This window comes from Propithecus coquereli, unplaced genomic scaffold (assembly GCF_000956105.1).
Source record: "Propithecus coquereli isolate 6110/MARCELLA unplaced genomic scaffold, Pcoq_1.0 Scaffold125, whole genome shotgun sequence".
NCBI lineage: Eukaryota > Metazoa > Chordata > Mammalia > Primates > Indriidae > Propithecus > Propithecus coquereli.
The window spans coordinates 5,553,727-5,574,441 of NW_012136636.1; the positions used below are offsets into that span (position 1 = coordinate 5,553,727).

Sequence of the window (20,715 nt, forward strand, 5' to 3'; positions counted from 1 at the left end):
CCAGTTACTGAGTCATTTATCCTTAAAATAAACTGTGGTGTTGCATTGTCTGTGTGTCTGTGTGTGTCCGTGTGGTTATATTGTGTGTGTATGTGTGTGTGTGTGTGTGTGTGTGTGTACTATTTGTGCATCCCAATCCCCAAGTCATGAAAAATTACTTTGGATTTGGGAGGCTGATAAACTTGGAGTTATAGAATTTATTTTCTTTTAACATTGCCACAGAAATAAATGATTATTATATATTTAGTTTTTATAAATGTTGGAGTAATTTGCATCTTTGAAAATATCTTGCTTCATTGTATCTAATTTTCAATATTTTGAAGGACATTTTAGCCAGGTTTTCTAAAGGCACTGTTTTTAAAATTTAATTTTATTAATAATTTCATCAATTTTTCTTATTTAAAGTAGCTAAAAGAGATAGTCAAAACATTTGAAATATTTTTAAGTTTTAGTGGGTATATTCATGTGCTCCAGCAGCCATAACACACTGGTGGTTTAAACAGCAGAAATGCATTTCTCATGGTTATGGAGCTGGGAAGTCCAAGGTCAAGGTGCAGGTGAATTTGGTTCCTGCTGAAGGCTCCCTTCCTGGAGTGCAGAGCTGCCTTCTCCCTGCTGGGCCCTCCCCTTGGGGGATGTGGGGGAAGAAAGGGAGGGAGGAAGGCAGGGAGAGGAAGGGAGGGTGCATGCACTATCTAGAGTCTCTTTTCATTAATCCTGTTGAATCAGGATCCCACTCCTATGACCTCATTTAACCTCAACTACCTTTTTATAGGCCCCGTCTCTGAATATAGTCACACTGGGGTTTGGGGTTTCAAAATATAAATTGGGGAGGACACAGTTCAGTTCATAGCAATAAGCTAATTAAATGTTAGGTAAAAGTTAAAGCAAAACATTTCTTAACTTTCTTAAGGGTCATATTATCTTCCGTTAACATTCCAAGTGTTTCTGATCCCTATCATTTGGATAATTTAGTATCTGACAAAACTTTCAACTTCCAGGGAAAAATGACTTTAATTCACCAATGTCTTAACTCCTTTTCCCTCAGACATTTTAATGCTTATACCCATAAAATTTACTAATTTAAAAGCTTGTTCTTTGTTTTAATTACAGATATTTAAGACTCAAAATAAATTAGTTTTCCATGAGTGTTGAGGAAAAAAATTTCTGAGTTATTTCTCAACGGTCGAAACCATAGGTGATTTCTGTTTCCTAATTGTTCCCACAGATAGCCAGTTTGAATTAAAGCTTATTATGGTATATATTCTCTTGTAATGAAGATATAAACATATTACTACTTAAAGTTTAGCTTTGCCAAAATAGTATCATATATGCATTTCCTTTTTGGGGGGAAGATTTATTTTTTTCAATCATTGTTTTCGTGATTAGAAATTATTCTACATCATTTGATTCTATCATAATAGGTATGTGATCAAAGGAATTGAGTATTATTGACTATTGAACACTATTTATAACCCTATGGAGCTGTATTCCTCAAATTTTAATTTGTTATAAAATTAAGAATGGGAATATTATTGTTATTCATTAGATTTCTTAGATAAATTAGAGATACTTTAAAATTTTTATTTTCATTGGCATTGTTTTGAAGTATTTTTTCTGAATTCATTATAGAAATGTGTGGAAACCCTGAGTTTAATTGACTTCCTACTATTCAAAGTTGCTAACATTCAAAAAACTTTTGAATGTAATTATAGATATTGCATGACTTATAGTCAATGTTTACTTATGAATTTATTGTACATTTCTATTGATTTGCTTTGAAACTGTTCACTAGGGGTTGAGTTTAGCAGTAGTGCAAAAACTATTTATTTAACTAAAGAAGAACGAATGAGGTCAACCCTTTCATGAAGGTGCTGAAATTTTTCCTTCTGTGGAGTGAAATAAATTTCTGATTAGCGTATCAATTGCTTTTATGTGGTATTTTAACAAGATGTTTCTAAAAAACATAAAATATTCTTCAAAATTAAGAGGGCATTCACAACATAAAAATGTCAGGTGTAATCTTTGTAGAATGACTTTTCTGTTTTCACTGTAGGCTTTTTATAATTATACCCTAGATATTTAAAGTAATTGTAACCGTATCGTATTTATGTGTTATCAAAGAGGAGATGGCTGCTTTCCAGTTTTTGTTCACGTATTTTCTATCTAATAGCCACCCACTAATACCTCCCACTGTATGCAGTCATGCTCTCGGACATTCCTGGCCACCAGGTGCCAGATGATTCTTTCCAGGGGAAGATCACTCGCTGACCAGATAACACATTCACAGTTCACAGGAAGGCTTTAGAAAAGACTTTTCGAAGCAATAAATCTCTGATAAACATTTTAAAGAGAAATATATAATGTAGAAAATTTTTAAAAATTAAAATAAAAACCACTTAGCATCTCTTCTTCCAGATTTTAATAAAATGTAGGTCTTATCAAATGATAACTCTGTAATTGAATATTAAGATCTTGATTTAACCTTTTTCTTTTAGTTTCTGAGAAGCACTGAAATTAATGTTTGTTTGTACAAAATCTTTGAGAACATACAATTTTCCTCCCGTTGCTTAAAAGTGTGCAAGACGTTCTTCCTTCCCTTCTTCCCTTTCCCTCCTGGTTTCGCCGCCCATCTCATCTCTCCCGGTAAAGCCCTCTTCTCCCATCCCCTTTCTGGTTTCCTAACTTTTTAATTTCTTTCCTCCCTCTGTTATTTCCTTTCAGAAAATATTTAGTTAAATTTAGTTGGAGCTTGAAATTCAAGTCAAGTCTTCATTCCACGTAGTGAAGGCGTGGTAGCCTGGGAGTGAGGAAAGGGGGATGGAGCGATTTGTTCTCGTCAAATCTCAGGACTTCTGTGACTCTGAAAGTTTCCTGACCTCACTAAAATCCTCATGTGTAAAATGGGTATACAGTGCTGACCTTGTATGGTTGTCACAAAAATGACAGTATATGAGGGCCATAAGTTATAACACAATTACTAAAAACAATACAAACTCAATTAGACATATGTATTATTTCATTGTCACTATTTCTACAGACTGACTATATATTAGGCTTTGCCAGCCTAATAAAGTCTTCTCTATTCACTACATGGATGTGCTCTTAATTCATGTAATTCTGTTCTACACATCCATTGGGCTTTATTTCTTTCAATGTAAATGTATGTTATTTTAGAAAATAATAATATAAAATAATACTTTATATGGGTTGGCATTTCAAGGCTTAAAATTGCTTTCATCTGCATTATCTTAATCCTCAAAATATCACTGTGAGCAAGTTATTATCCATTTTCACTATTTAAACTCAAGTTTCAAACTGAGTTTTAAACTGACCAAACTTAGACTCAAGAAAGTTAAGCAAATTGCCTAGATCAGAGATGTTTCTTTCATTTCATATCCAATGCTCTTTGGGGGACAATGCGGCAGATTTTGAAGACTGGCAAGACTTTTTTTCCTGTAGTCCATGGAAACACCAACATGCATGTATACAAACACGTTCATCTTCAGCCACTAAAGCGGAAGTAAGTGAAAGGATCTGATAGATCTCACTGTTTCATCTAACAGAAAAACAAGAGGAGGGCAGCCCCATTGCAAGGATATCCAGGCATAGCCATGGGCGTAAGCTTTGGAAGCTCAGTGAAGTACTTGTCACATTATCACCCTGTCCTGTTATGATCTTTCCAGACACCTCATTGTCTTTTTTTTTTTTTTTCCCCACTGACTCTTTCCTTCTCGTTTATACATATTGGTTTCTTTTCCCCTATACTGCCTTTCCCTTTTCCCATATGTGAGACCATCTCTGTTGCTCATCAGGTTTCTAGTCCCTGGATATACATTACTAATCTCCCAGAGAGAAATCACAAACACACAAGCAAACAAAATAAGACAAAACAGTAATTCCTTGTACTCATTATTAAATTGGAACTAACTGATGAGCACACATGTGCTCATAAGGGGAAGTAAATCTCAAAGGAAATCAAGGAGGAGAGAGGGGAGAGGAGAGGACAGCTGAAAACCTGCCTAAGGAGTACAATGAACACTATTTGGGTGATGGGCACATTTTTAACCCTAACTCGAGCATTACAAAAGTGACGTATGTAACCAAAAACATTTGTGCCCCCATAATACTTTGAAATAAAAAATAAAAAAATTTAAAAAAGACAAAACAGTACAAAGCAGCATTGAAACAGGGGGGACAAAAGATCAGCAAATTCAGAATATTTTCAAAACTTAAATTCGCATGGATCTCAAAACATTGCTCAAAATGTTTCTCCTAAGTTCTTCCTGACCTTCTATTGTGAATTATGTCTATTTTGTGTTTTAGATCTCTCCTGTTGGAAATATATACATATAATAAAAGCCATTAAATGTCAGTTCTAGAGAGGATATGCAATTTTTTTTTACGTATTTATCTGATACCTGTTTGGGCTAGTGTTATAATTGTCTGGTAGTTGTTGGTAGTATGAGTCTACACTATTCAGCCTGCAACTATAACATAACAATATTCACAGGCATATTTTTTTCTTTGTACTGATCAGCTGTCACTCTGCTTTTGAAATCTTTATAAGGAATGCATCCCTTTGATAGCCTTGCTTAAGATTGATTATCAAAGCTTCCTGCCTGATCATTTTGGAATCCTGATCTGACAAATGCAGGGAATTCTTTCCTTGATCTACTATAACACTGTATTTGTCACATTTTGTTACTATAAACAGGCTAGGGAGTATTCACATTTTTACTGCCAGCCTAGTACTTTCCCTAACTCATGTAACAGCTGTGCCACTGAAGACGAAAATCCACAAGAATACCAATGAGATGTCTGTGATAGCTCTTTCAGGCTTGTCGGAACAAATGCAGAGCTTCTGTTAGTACTATTCATGTGTTTCTAAATGTGCACACAGAAATTTGCATCGAAATTGTTAGCATTGTGGTTGTAAGAGGAATTTCATTATCTTAGCCTAAATCATTACTCCTGAAGAAAAAAAAAGAAACTTGCTGTTGATTTTTCTCCTTTTTATGATTGCTTGGGGAGTTAAATATGTATGCTACCTTACTGGAGAGTTTTACCTTCTTTTTGCATTATTCAACGTTATTGTGATTATATTATTGACTTCTATCATATTATTATATATACATGTGTGAATGTATATATGTATTAATTTTTTGTATATACATATATGCCCACATACTTTTCTGGGCTGTGTGTGTGTGTGCATAAGTTTATGTACTTTGGGGAAATGCTTCCAAAGATATTAGAAGAAAAACATATCTACATTGGTCCCTAAATTGATGGTGGAAGTTCTTTTTCATGTACCTCTCTGTATAAGGACTTTTGCCAGTAGTCTTTTCACTTCTAGAAAATACATGCTTGTCCATCTGTACTTATTTTCCAGATTCCTTTTATATCCAAGGGCAAACATTCCAGTCTGTGATCCTGGAATAGAACAAAGTTGTCCATCTATATAAGAAGACCCTCAATCTTGTCTAAATTAATTCCAACTAAAAAAATCAAGTGTGCACAGTTGCATATGGTAGCTCCTCTCTCCTAAACAAATCAAAGTCCAATCCATTCTTCCTCTTCTTCAGCCCCTTCATTGGGCCACCTTTATCTAGAGCTTGCTAGCTGGTCTCAACCCTCCCAGCCTCCCCCTCCACAAGCTGCCAGAGTATCCCCTTAGCAACCTGGAGCTGATCTTGCCATCCCCCTGCTTAAACTCCTTTATGACTTTCCATAATTCCTGGAATTAAGCGTCATTTCCCCACGGCCTACAAAGCTTCACCAACTCCTTCAGCATCATCTTCTGCTGTTTCCTCCCACCGTCCATCCACACCAGCCAGATTCCAGCGCCTCCAACACACCAATCTCCTCCTGACCTTGAGGCCTTTACCTTCTCTCCCCCTGGAACAATCTTCTCCCATATCTCAAAGGACTGGCATTTTAAATTATCTTAAATTCAATTTCAATGTGACCTCTTCACAGAGGACTTCTTGGACCATCCAATCAAAAGTGAAGTTTTTCTCTTTTCTGTGCATCCTGTTTTTTCCTTCACATACTGTTTGTACTTAGCATGTCTTATTTGTATCCTTGTTTCTCCCCTCGGTAGAATGTAAACACTCTGAGGGAAAAGACATCGTCCCTTTTTACCTCTTTGTACTAAACCACTAGCACCTGCCTGGCAAAGAGGAGATGAGCAAGAAAAAATTGGCAAATTATTGAACATATGTTATGAGATGTATCCATTATCTGCTAGAATTCCTCCACCGTCACCCCGTCATTATCTTCCCAGCTTTTGCTTGTTACTTACCCGCTGTGTGAGCCTAGAAAAATCACACGGCCTCTCCGGGGCTCCAGTTCTTCATCTGTTAATTAAAGATGTTTGACAATAGCAATGATGAATGTCAAACTTAAAAAAAATATATTATTTAGCAGAACCTTCCACAGAAATAAGCGTGTGAATGACAACTCTGATTTCTAGAGCAGAAAAAAGCCGATCATCTTTGTGGAGAGACCCAGAGCCCTCCACACTCGCCTGCCTCCTTCCCGCCTCAAAAGCAGCCATGAGGGAAGCTGGTGGGAAGTTCACTACTGGCACCCACGGCCCTTTCTGGGTGGGTTACCAATCACGCTAACGGGGCCCCCTTAGCCGCAGCACAGGCGCTGTGCCAAGCCCTCCAGATAAACTCGATTCTCACAACCACTCTGTGAAGTAGATGCTGTGTTAATCATATTTTATAAGAGAATGAAAAGGAGCTTCATGATGTTAAGACAAAAAATATTTAAGAACTCTCAGCTGGGAGGATATGCAACTGGGACTTAAATACCGTTCACCCAAATGAATAAAAATAATCCATGTTTTAGGCATAGATGGGCTTGACTTTTCCAGCATGTAAAGTGGGGAAGCTCAAATTAGTGTCTAAAATTTTCACCTGAATTTGCATGACTGATGAATACAGAATTTAAAAAACTGCCCGGATGGAGATCACCAGTTACTTCACGTGCAGGCTGAGCCAAGACGGCTGTCACTGCTCCTATTTTCACTCTGCTCGGAGAGCTGTCAGTCCGGGTAGCACTCGGAGCCTGTGAAACTCTTCAAAGTGGAACTAAATGTATAATGTTAAAAAGTTGATATCACACAATCCCAAAATTCTTTTGACAGCCCAGAAAATACTAGAATAGCTGGAACATTATGATTTCTATTTTTATCAGCAAAAAGAACCAGTTTTTAGATACTACTCTTGAACTACTTAAATAGATATTTCTGACAGTATTAAAGCCTCAAAGCTATGCCTCTAACCCAAAGTTAAATATCTTAGTTTAATAAAACTATGTTATATGTTTTATAGAGGTTAATTCTAAAAGATATTTAGAAATATATTTCTGTTAAATGTTGCAAGAGTAGGGAAAATAATAAACTCAGATGTTTGAGTGTGGGCATCTTGGTTGTGGAGGGGAGAGGCTTGTTCTTCACATTTCTGTGATCTAGAATATTTTACAAATTAAAGTTTAATAAATAAGCACGTAACTATTGGAATATTGTGTTTCCCGCTTATAGAAATGGTTTTATCGTCAATGCCAGATAGTCTACTAACAGGCCACCCTCCAACTATAATTAGTAACAAATCACCCTTCTGACCTTTTGACATACTGGATTCGTGTTTCTACCGTTACTACATTAGGTTCAGAAACAATCTGGAAAAACAATTGAATGATTTTATGAATTCATGGGGAAGATTTCATTTTGCAAAATATTCACTAATATCAGAAAAATAGATCTAAATTTAGTTCTCTTAAAAATGTGCTGTATTTTTCACTGGATAAACATTTAACTGATAAATAGTAATATTTAAGTTCAAATTATTTAGTAATGGTATATACAATTAATAATACAATATATAAGATAGCTATAAATACAAAATGCAAATGTAAATATAGAATACAAATAATACCAAAAAAAAAAAAACCTGGCTGTTATTACAAATTTACTATGGGCATCAATGAACTCACATTGATAACAAAATTCTTGTTCTTTTTGTTCCTCTGTGTTTGACATTTAAAAAACCAATGCGTCATATGATATCAAATGTCTACTTTTCAGAGCATGTTCTGTGTACATAAAATTAAACAATGCCCATTTCCAATTTGGAAAGGGTAGATTTTCATGTAATTAAAGAATGCAAATTTATCTTTTTTATTTGGAACATTGCAGTTTTTAAACTTTCCCTCTGTATCAAATTGAATGGGAAAGCATGTTTTTTTTTCCTTATGACAGAGTTAATCTCTCAGCTACCTTAATCTTAAGAATAATGTTGAGCAGAATAAAAATCACAAGCCAGAGATCTAAAAGCTGCTTTTAAAATCTAGCCTCATCCTACATGAATGTAGAATCCAAATTCCACACACATCGCTTCCTTTCCATGCCAACAATAGTAACATGAGAAGTTTTGTTTTAGCGTGGGGAACACCACAAGTATGTGAGCTGTTCAGCTGCCTGTCTTACCGAGGGCTCAGTGCAGCGCAGGGCTGTCCGAGTTACAAGTAGGGAATGGGGAGCGACAACATGTTGACGTGGTTTTGACAGACTTAATGACTGAGTGACACAAGGTAACCTGACATACAAAGTGTGTGTATGTGCACACTAGTGGTACACAGCAGAAATTCTCACCCGAATACATTTCTCTGTGGCTTTGCATACTTTTTTTCCTTTTCATTGAACAAAAATTTCATCTTTTAATAACAGTTTCAAACTCAGGTGGTCTTTAAAGTTTTGACACCTGATTGAAAATGGAGCATCCAACTGCAAAGAAAGTTGATTGGAAAGCAATTATAATTGATCATTCTTATTTTTTCCCCAGGTCAAACTGATGCCTCCTGCTCCAAATGATGACCTGGCAACGCTCAGTGAGCTCAATGATGGCAGCCTCCTTTATGAAATCCAGAAGCGCTTCGGGAACAATCAGATATACGTGAGTGCCCCCGAAATTGCCATGTGCACTGCTTTGTCTTGCTGTGTATTTTCATCACCCTTCCGTGCTGCCAATATTGCAAGCAAAGGGCTCATTGGCGCTTCTGGTCATAGCGATAACTTAAGGTGAATTTCTTAGAGTCCAGGTTCATTCTGGCTCAGTTATAAGGCAAATTCATCAAAGTTCCAAATTTTGGAGTTGTTAAGTAGAAGCCAATACCCTGAGGGTAGACACAGGTACTCACTAGTGTTGAACTTTCCTATAATCACGATTGCTCCGGAAGATCTCGCTAGAACCAGCAGATCTGCACATCACTTATAAAAATGCTGGGTGTCTCACCTACTTTAGCTGAGCCTGCTAGGTCTGGGAAAAAAAAGAAAAAGCTTAACAGGAAACATTGGCTATGCATGTAGGGATGCCTCTCTATTTGCATGAAAAGAGAAACAGTTGTTGCTCTAAATTACCAGGAAATGTCTTTGACTATAAAGTAAATAATTTATATACAGATTTATGATGATAGGATACAAAAATGTTACTCGGATGACAAACAGCATGGAGAATTGATTTTCTGTGGTTCCAGCCTCATTTGCGTGTCGCTTCTTCTAACACTGGTAACAATTTAGACACACTGTAATCTCAAAATCTCTCCTGCTTTCTTTCTTTCTGTCTCTCCCCCTCTCTCTTTCGCCCCGCTGCCACCGGAATTTTGTTATATTCTACATAGAGCACAGAGCAATTCAATCAGAATGTCTACGGAGAAATCTGATTATGCATATATTTGATATCCCTTTTTTGATAACACTCTTTTTTTCCTAATCTGCTGAGAAATTGATTAAGTAATTTTCATGTAAATGTGAAGTCTGAGATTTCCTCACAAGTAATAAATTGTCAGATGCTGATTAGCCTATGAAAAATGCAATACAACATCTTAATGTTGGGATAAATTACCTGCCACTGTAAATACACTTAAAATTAGATACTTCTATCAAAATTAATAAAATTAAATCACTGACATAAAGTGGTGAGACCTGATTCCTTTGGTCTCTGTTACCGCCCTGTTAACTTTTGCAAAGTGTATATTATTTTTATTCCATTTTCCCATCTTTTTGTCCCAGTATTGTAGTTGATTTTTGTTTGTTTTTACTCTTAATTATGGAACTGGAAGACCATTGCTTCACTCATTTTGTATTTTTTTACCCCCTCCATGCCTAACAAGTGGTGTCATCTCCTAAATATCAATGTAATCTGCCTCTCTCCCCCTCTGTGGCCACCCCCTCCTCAAAGCCATCCTCATCTTCCATTTCCAAACAGCTTCCTAACTTTCTAGAGCAACCTTCATGCTTGCTCAATCCAATCTCACAATGAACTAATTTTTTTATAAAGCAAAAATGTAATCTCAAAGCTCCCAGTCTGAAATCTTTCCTATGGTTTATCATTTTTCATGGGACTAAGACCAAGACTCCTTATTCCAGAGTCTAGGATCTCAACTATGAAACTTCTCATGGCCTGGCCCCTGAACAACACCGAGGACTCATACTACCATGTCTCAACTATTTGAGCATCACCTTCCTTCCTGCACTGAGGACTCTCCATAGACTGTTTTCTCTTTCCCCTGAAGTTTTCTTTCTGCACCATGAAATATTTAGCTTTATAAACTCTAGCACTTCCAGATTAAATCACTGTGGACTCTCTGTCTCTCCAGCATTTGTCAGAGTTTGTGATTATTTACTTCATGGGTGGTTTGGGTAATGTCTGGCTGGTGCTGGACTCTGAGCTCGGTGAGCATGGAGTTTGTGGGTTGTGCTCACCATGAGGCCTGGCCAATGCTTTCTAAAGATTAATTAGATATATATATATATATATCTAATATATATATATATATATATATATATATATATATGGCACTATTGACATGTTACGATGGGTAATTTTATATCCCCTTCTAAAAAGTTCATGAAAACTTTCAAACTCAGCATTCACAAAGTGCTTATCCTGTGGGTCTCCCCCCACATGGCAAACAGCATTTTATGAATAGCACCAACCTTTTCCTATCCTTGTGACCTGTGACCCAGGAATATTATCAAATGACACTTCCCATGTTTAAGATTCTAACTTAACATGAACCTAATCTTGTTGCTTTTGGGAAGAAAGTCACAATTAATCTTAAATGACAAATAATTCCTACCTTTTTATCAGAGCCTTGGCTCCAGTTCCTTCACAAAGTGGACCATTTTCTTATATAATTTTCCCTTTACTTGGTTTGTATCTCTTTCTGGATAATCAGTATTAATATTCCCTTCTTTGCTAAAGGTCTTGCACCATATAAATTTGCCACTGTGTGAGACATGGGTTTCCTTTTCATAATACCTGGAATATTGAAAAGCTAAATTGACTGTGATCAACTCTGTAATAGGAGTGCTCCATGTTACGGTATATGAAATCACATCTAATGGCTAGACAAGCAATTTAAACTTTATGGATTAAATAATAATAAGTGCTTTTCAATGTATCATCTGTGGTCCAGTAGATACGTGAACGTTTTATTACCAGTGTGTAATAAGAGTGTTTTTAGAGAAACTCTTACAGCAGTTTGATCATTTAATTTTCATCTGTTGGATTTAATACAAATTGGGGCTTGCATTTTGTATGTCTGTCTTTTTCAATCTCATTTTTTAGTAATTCATTTTTATTATGTTTTACAAAGGTATCAGTCCATGATTAATTGGGACTAAAAGCAAGTGTTCCTTACCTACAAATAGAAAATCACTAGTTTCTTAGAAATTTCAAAATTCAAACATCTGAATTTGTTTTTCTTCCACACCCCACACCTGATTTTCCTGTGACATCAGCCCTCCCTTTCAGATGTACACAGCATACAACCTCACCCTGGGGACCTGTCTTGCTTCAATCATTGCATTTTGTGCTAACCTTCAAATAAGTGTATGGGCTTCCTTTGACCACCCATCTGTCCACTCCCCACACAAGAGCCAGAGTGATGCCGTTAGAAGGTACATTGCATCATGACGTTTCTCTGCTGAAACAACTCTAGCTCACTCAGCGTAAAGCCAGAGTCTGAAGAAAGGCCCATATGGCCTGAACACTTTTTCTTACTCCTCACACTTCTGACCTCAGGTGCTACAGCCCTCCCCTTCGGTGCCCCTGCTATGGCCATGATGGTGCCTTTGTTTCCGCTGAGCACACCCAGCATGTCTGTGAAGCCTGTGCTTGAATAGCCTGACTGCTGAGAGCCCCTCCCTTTCTCCTCCCTCCTCCCCTCAGGGCTTCACACAAACTTCCTTGCTGACCAAACCCAGCCCCTCAGCATATTTTAAATTGCAGCATGCACATCCCATTCCTTTGCCTTGCTGTATTTTTCTCCATAAGCTTATCACTCTCTAACATATTTTATATTTTTCTTATTTAGATTCTTATTTAGATTCTGCCTTCTCCCCATCTCACCCTGCACATGTTCACACACACACTAGAATGTGAGCTCCGTGAGGGCAAGAACTTTTGTTATGTTCCCTGCTCACTGCCACATATATGACAACAGGTAGGTGCCCAATAAACATTGAATAAATGAGGAGACCACTTAGACCAAATACACATTTTAGCACAAGAGAAAGAAATTAGTATTTATTTATCCATGGCAAACAACTGAGGGTTGAGTGATGGCTTTCATCAGAGCCAACATAAAATATATTAACCGAATGAATTATGTGAACAGAATTTTCATCTCTTTTTCCTGTAGTCTGATTTGTTATACAGTATGATTTTTCAAAACAGATTATAAATTTCTCTTTTCCTAAGTGTGTAACATTCCATCTGGACATTGGATGGGGGAGTTTCCATAGTCTGTTGCAGCAGGAAGTTTCCAAACCTTCAAACAGAAAACGAATTGCAGGTGATATGATACGTACTCCCCAGGAAATGCACAGAATAAAAGCATTGCATTCTCGAAATAATGACTGCCAAAAGTACCAGGGAGAACAGAATATGCAATCAAATTCCTTTATGGACAGCAAAGGAGTTTGCTGGCAGCGTTGACTTTACAAACACATTAGTGGGACTTGAGATTCATAAAGAAAAAAGCCACAAAATAAACACAGGAGCTTCTGTTAACATCTGGTTAGCCAAGAGAGTTCTAAAATACATATACAGCAATTGGCACTAAGCAAATCAAAGTCAATGAAACATTGTGTGACACCTCCCAGCACACAGCCTGGCTCATCGCAGCCACTTAACACCTGTTAATTTGCTGAGCAGGGTGACCCAGTGGGATGTAGCAGGTCCTCTTTTTAAGAGCATTTCTAGAGGCTAAAATTGACAGGCTGGAGTCAGAGACTGAGGTTTCTCTCACTTCAAGGATATTTGAAATTGTGTAGATGGATACATTTTTCCCAAGCTAATACTGCCCCCAGCCTACTTACCTGCAGCCCCATCTATGATATCCTACGCTATGCAACGCAATACCTGCCATATGGTTTCATGTCATTCCACTCAACCTAAAAGTCCCTTTTGAGTACTTAACATGTGTAAGCTATCGAAAAAAAAGTAATATATCCAAAAGATGAGGTCAAAGGATTCTCTTGATTTCTACAAGTTAAACTCTTTCTCTGAAGGACATTTAAAATGTTCCATTTCATCAAAACAGCCTCCTTGCTTCTGATGATTTATCAAAAGTCACATTCTATGACTTTAGAATTAACATTAAATCACACTTTATAAACTATTTTTATCACAAAATGTATTTTCAAGGACACAGGCTCAAATTCCTTCAACAAGTAGGCCAATATAAAAATTCTAATAAAAAAATAAAATATAAAAATTCTACCTCACTTAGAAGTATTTTGATTTTATTTTAAAGTTTCTCATCTTCCTTAATTAATCAGCAAATTTCTAATTTTTTTAACAATCCAATTTCTAGCTGCATTTTTCTTCTCTAGCATTTAACAGTAGCTTTCAGTATATTACATTAATAAGGCCCATATCTTCAGATCTATTATTTCACTTTTATTTCTTCTCTTATTCACTTGGGTATAAAATACTGGCTGATCCTTTTAAGTAAATGCTACATTTCATTGAGCTTACTAATTATCCATATTTGGAATTCTTTATCTGTCATTTCAATATTCTGATTTTGGTTGGTTTCCATTGCTAGAGAGCTAGTGTTCCCTTTTGGGGGTGACCTTCCCTTTGATTCTTCATACTTCTGAAGTTCTTTCACTGATTCCTTCTCATCTGGAGCAGCTATTGCTTCTTATTTTGGGATTTTCTTTTGTTTAGATAGGGCTTTTTCCCCTTTCCTCACTCGTATGGGTGTGTTTGTAGCACATATTGGGTAAGAACCTTTGGCTTTGCTTGTGGGTGCTTTGACGGAGCTCTAGGTTCTGGATGGATACTTTGGTTATGGATAGCCTTGGTGTGGTGGTTTTCTCAGTTGCTAGTTGTTCGTAGGCTGCAGCAGTGGTGAGCTATGTGAGTGGGCATATTCCCTGCCTGTCTTTGATGAGAAAGGATGGAGGTCTTCGAAATCCTTTCTCTTTCCCGAGCCCTATGGTCTTCTTAACAGTGTGAGTTGTGCTGACACACCCAATTTAGTCTCAGAGCCAGTCGGTGGTGCTTGTGGGTGAGAATAGACCACACCCTGCATGATGATGAATCAGTAAATGCTATGAAGGGCCTGCAAAGTGGCCTCCCTCTCAGTAGGTGGCGCTTGCTGGGAGAAACAAACTCTAATGCTGTTTTTGGGACGTGTGACCAGCTCTAGTTCCTCTGGAGAAGAATTCTAGTGCCCCAGGTGGTGGGTAGGGCCGCTGGGGGAGTGAGACTGGGCAGGGCTGGGTTGGGTGAGCCTGCCCTCCCACTCCACAGAAGCCGGCAAGGGATCTGCTTTGGCAGGAGTCAAAGGTCTGCTCCCCACCTCTGGGCTCAGCTGCCAGGGAGGGTCCGAGGTGGCCCCACTCAACCAGAAAGTCTGCCTGTGGAGATGGGGTTGTCTGAGACCCACAGTCTCGTAGTCTGCAGCAAGCCTTGCTCCTTTCCACCTTCCCCTATTCTGTGGTTTCTCCCAGTCGTCTGCTGACAGGCAGGACCTCAAGCCAGCCAAGCTCCACAGCGACTGCCCAGTGGGCTGGGAGGTTCCCTGCCCAGGATCCTGGACTGAGCTGGGAGCGTGGCCCTCCCATAGGAGGAGGGGTGCCCAGCGAGCACGCTGTAGCGAGGACCCACTCTGATCTGCCCCTGCCGGCACCCACACCTCCTGAGACTGATTCACAAATCTCCCCTCCGTGCCCCCAGCAATGAGATTGAGACCCTGGTGTACAGGATCTTGCTTGGGAGCCTGTCCCCAGGTCCCCGAAGATCAGTCCTTGGCCATGCCAGGGAGAAGCATGGTCCTGAGTTGCCCGTGGGGTGCCCAAGCAGGTTTCATGTCCCTCTGCCACAGGGTGTGCCCCACTCTGATGGAGTCACTGGGCAAGAAGCACGAGGGAGGGCCAGCAGCCAGGGAGCTCACAGTCTGAGCACCCCTCAATCTGCTGCAGGACCCCAAGAGGAAAGGTCTGAGCCCCACTCTGTGAAAGCTTTGATGTGATGGCTCAATTGTCTTGAGAGAGCTGCTGAGAGGCAGCTGCAGATAGGGAAAGGGAAGGGGAGGAAGAGAGTCTGGATGGAGGAAATGCCAGCACTCTGGTCGTGTCTGTCCCTCACTCTGGGAGGCCACCTGCCCAAAGTGTCCAGGCACTGTTGTCACACAGATCACTTGGGACCCATTGGACCCCTGTGGCTCCTGCAGTCTGGGCCAGAGTTGGGAAATGGCTGTGTGGGAGTGAACAAGATGAAACCCGAGGAGTTGAAGCCCCCTGGGGAGGACAAAGGTGCACAGTGGGTAGAGAAGCAGGATGGCCCCTGCTGTCCGCACTTGGGTCTGTTGAGACAGGAGGTGCCCCGTGGGGCTGGGAGCCTGGTGGCCTGTCCACAAGCAGCTCCCAGCTCACTGGCAGCAGCAGCCTCTGGGCTCTTGTGGGAAGAAAGTCTCTGTAGCAGCTCGGGAAGCTGCTGGCTGTCAGAGGGAGGGAGAAACGAACTGTTCCACCTCCCCTTCTCCCTGGACTTCAAGCCTGTCCGTCTCCACCCATACCTTGTTCCTTCCTGTTCTGCTCCGCAACTTCTTCCCATGGAGTCTCCTGAAGGTTCTGGCACCCTTCCCTCAGATCCACCCCAATCTCTGCTGGTCTGTTCGTTTTTTCTCTTTCATCTAAAACTTCTTCTTACTGAGATACTCTGGCAGCTGATGTCACTGGTCAGCCATCTTGCTGACCCCATCATTTGTTGTACGTTCAGTGGAACAAAGCCTATTGGCAATGTTACTCAATTTGAACTTGACTTTACTATTTCCTTAACTGCAAGTTTTTAAAAAAGTTTGCAAAATGTGACGGAGTGATTTTACTTGTTCTTTATATTTTGTACAATGTTTTTAAAATTATATAACTTTTAATTTTTAAAGGTTCTGTTTATATGGCTCATAAAATCTTTATATTCTTTTTTGTGAACAGACTTTTATTGGGGACATCCTCTTGCTTGTTAATCCATTCAAGGAGCTTCCAATTTATTCTCCCATGGTGAGTATAAAACTTTAAACATCATTTAATAATGTAGAGTAACACTCACTAGGCATACATATTGTATCAAATTATTGATGGAGAAAGAAAAAACGTTAAGACAAATTTCTCAAGAATTTATACAAATTTTTAATTGAATGATTGTATGATAGTGACTTTAGTTTGTTTTGAGGCAACTTGGAAAATTAGTTATTTTATCAAAAATTTTCTTTGCACTTAGAATGTGTAATTTCTCTATGATCGTAATCACTAGACAGACTTTTAAAATTAAATAATATATAATTTCATTTTCTGTACATTCTTGACTAACTCCAGATCAGCTAGTTTAGAGCCCTTGTGTGAAGACATGACTTCTTTCTGAAGAAGTTAAAGCAATGGTAATTAGAAAGAGTAATATTGCATGTGTGCGTTTTCCCAAATGACTCACCAGCTTTAGTTATGAGACCCTCAAAATCAAAAGAGAAATTGCTTATAGAAAATTATTCCAGCCAACTGAAAACACAATATGATTTCCGAGTAGTAATGTACCAAAAATACTATTAGGAGCTCCTTGTTTTGTGTGGCCCCAAGGCTGGTTCCACTGAGAAGCAGAATCCCTGCAAGGGAGCGGGAGTGTGTCAGACAGGAGAAGGGGAGTGGACACGTGTTCTTGATGCAGGGAGCCACTAGTCCATGTTGGAGGGGAGAGGGAGGGAGAGAGAGATTACTCTCTAAGCCTCCAAGGAGTGAGATAAGAATTATCACAGAAACAGCTCTTCAGAAGAGTACCCCCTCACTAACCCCCCACTTCACCCTTCTTACCAATAGTCACTTCCACTGTTACTGTAAAACTGTGTTGAAACTTGTCCACTCCCCTCATTCCACCCACGTCTACCCCAGCCTCACCCCTGGGCAATCTAAGAATATATGGGAGCCTGAGAAACTGGGGAAGGGGGCGTTACCCAGAGTCATTTCAGGAATTATAGCAGAGAATTAAAGTTAATCTGATATGTGATTATTAGATAGTTTTGAGGAAAAGCTCAGTGCTGTATTTGTCACTGTTCTTGAGCTGTAAGTAATATTTTTCTAAATCTGTTTATTGAAGTATAATGTACATACTGCATAGCATAGAAATATTAAATGTTCCATTCAACTAATTTATGCAAAGTAATGGCATTCTTGAAACCATCATGCAGATCAAGAAATAGAACGTTAGTATCATCACAGATGTCTCCCCCATACCCTGTCCCAGTCATGACATAGCTCCCCAAAGGCCAACACAATTCTATTACCACCTCTACGTGGATGAAATTTATATTAATGGAATCTTACCGAATATCTTTCTCTGTATCTGGCTACTTCCTCTCAATATATGGATGGGAGCTTCGTCCTTGTTTTTGTGTGTAGCAATAAAATAAGTATAGTAGTTTTTTTTTTTCTTTTGTATTACTAGATAAAATTCCCTTTTGTGGCTATATGGGAATTTAATTAACTATTGATGGAACTTTGGTCTGTTTGGGCTAGTATATTACTGCTATGAACTTTCACACACATGTTTTATGGATAACATATGTATTTCTTTTGTTGGATATATACTTAAAAGTGGAATTGGCACATTGAATTATAAACATATGCATTTGTTTGGTTTTGGTAAATATCATCCATTTTCCAAGTGATTGTGCTAACATACATTCCCATCAACATAATACAGAAATTCTAGTTGCTTCTCTTATTTGCTCAAATTTTATTTATTTTGTTTGCGTATCATTCTGCTGGGTATATATCCTATTGTTTTAATATGTGTTTCTCTGATAACCAATGATAGCATTTTCACATAATTATTGTTCAATTATATCCTCTTTTGTGACATGTCTTTTCAAGGCTTCTACACAATTTTTAAATTAAAAACTTAAAAATTGGTTTGTCTACCTTTTTCTTATTGCTTTGAAAACTACTTAAATATTCTGTATTCTCAACACATATAGAAAACATCGTGTAAGAGGTAGGGACCACAATTCATTTGTTTTCTTATATATTTATAGTTTCTTATATTATTTCTTGTATTTCCTGAATTTCGAAAGTTAAAGCCACCTTGCATTGCCGATGTTTTATCCTTTTCTTTATATTGCTGGATTCTATTAAATTATATTTTGTTTATGATTTTTGTATCTATGCTCATGACAGAGATAGACCTCCAATTTACCTTTCTTTTACTGTTTTTTTCAGTCCTTTATATTAACATTGTGTTGGTTCCACAAAAGGAATTGGAAAATATACTCTGTTTTCTAGCCTCTGAAAGAGTTTGTGTAAACTTGATGTTATTTCTTTCTTAAATGTTTAGAGGCCTTCGCTAGTGGGGCAACTAAGAACTGTTATTTTCTTTGTGGCAAGGGTTTTAGTTCCAGATTTAATGTCTTTGACAATATAGGACAGTTCGTATTCTTATTTCTTTTCGTGCTAGCTTTTAATAATTGTGTTTTTCAGGCATTATGTTAATTATATTTAAATGTCAACAGTTTCGACATAGAAATATCCATAGTTCTATCTGTATCATTTTAATGCGTGTAGAGTTTTGAGTGATTTTTTTATTCCATATTTTGGTAATTTGTGCCCTTTCTGACATTTTAAAATCAATATAATAGGAATTTATTAATTGTATTAATCTTTTCAAAGAAAAAAATCGTGGCTATTTTTTTCTCTATTTTATATTTATCCTCTACGCAATTGATTTCTGCTTTTATCTTTGCTGTTTTCTTCTTCCTACTTTTCTTGGTTGTAATTTGATTACTGTTTATGCTTTATAGCTATATCATTGATTTCCTGCTTTTTGTTTCTAAAATAAGTATTTGAAACTTTTTTATTTTGTTTTAAACACAGCTTTACTGAATTCTACATGTTTGACATTTCCCAAGTTTATTACCATTTAATTTAAAGTGTTATCTGTTGCTATTTGTGATTTTTTTCTTTGTCATATGAATTCTATAAAAATATAAGTTTATTTATCTTTTTCTGTTTTCACTTTTATTCCTCTTTGACCTACCATCTGGATATATTGGCTAACCAGGTTAATTAATTAATTAATTCTCTTTTCTGTAGTTTTGAATCTGCTGATAAAATCATCTATTAAATTTCTATGTTTGATATTTTTCTCATTGCTAAAATTTCCATTTTATACTCTTAAAAATTCCAACTGTCTGGTGAAATTCTTCGTTTTGCTACCTGTTTTCCTGAACATGTCAATCACTGTTATTTTAAATTCTGTGTCTGGTGATTCTAAAATCATGGTCTGTTTCTGCTGCGTGTATGTGTGTATGCGTGTGTGTGTGTGTGTGTGTGTATGTGTCGGCTTTTCATTATATGCACATATTTACTTATGTTCATGGAAATTGTAAAAACATAAACCAATGTAAAAAATTGTAGCATCCAGGATGTTATCTTCCTCCCCAAAATATTTGATCTTTCCCGCTGGTGGGCAGCTACGTGGTAGACAGACCGTCTTGACCTGGCAAAGTCTCATTTAGTTTTCCTTTGCTCTTTTCCATGAGGTGTGCCCCTTGCCCGTCTCAGCAGAGGCTGTGGTGATGTCCACTTGCTTTTCCTCTGCTTCTGATCCCTGAACACGAGTTTGTCTCCCCGGCACTGTGAGGGACTGATAACGTCCCTGCTTACTTTCTTTGGCGCTGTGGAGCTTTGCTCAGCAAAATGGCAGTGTGTGTTAAGGAGAGCCAGGCAAACAGCCTGCCTGGCTCCATGTATTTTGACTTTCTCCAAGATCTTGGCTCCTCAAGCCATAGATGCTTTGGTGATTTTATGAGGCCTACAGTTAGACGCTTAATTTGTATTTTATCTGGTTTTTATAGCTGTCCATGATAAGAGAATTAGTCTGATACTAGCTTCTCCATTATAGCTATAGAATATAGTAGACCATAACTATTTTTATTGCATTAGTGTCAGAAGATCACTCACCTTCAACTACCTAAGCTTGTTTGAGGTTCCATGCCTATTATTATTATTTAATTCTGTATGTGTCTTTTAGAAAAGGGGAGAGAGAGGGGACAAAAATGCTCTTTAAAGTTAACTATTAGTGTATTGTTCTTGGCTTTTCTTTATGGTCACACTTGATTGTAGAGCTAATAAGAATCTTATAG

General features: G+C 37.9%; 1 protein-coding gene across 1 annotated transcript in view; it reads left to right on the forward strand.

Annotated features, from left to right (window-relative positions):
• MYO16 (myosin XVI) overlaps window positions 1-20,715 on the forward strand; it is a 542,291-nt gene that overhangs the window by 189,264 nt on the left and 332,312 nt on the right. The window contains exons 10-11 of the mRNA XM_012637927.1: window positions 8,856-8,966; window positions 16,523-16,588. Of these exons, the coding sequence (XP_012493381.1) occupies window positions 8,856-8,966; window positions 16,523-16,588 (177 nt within the window). The remainder of the gene's footprint in view (window positions 1-8,855; window positions 8,967-16,522; window positions 16,589-20,715) is intronic.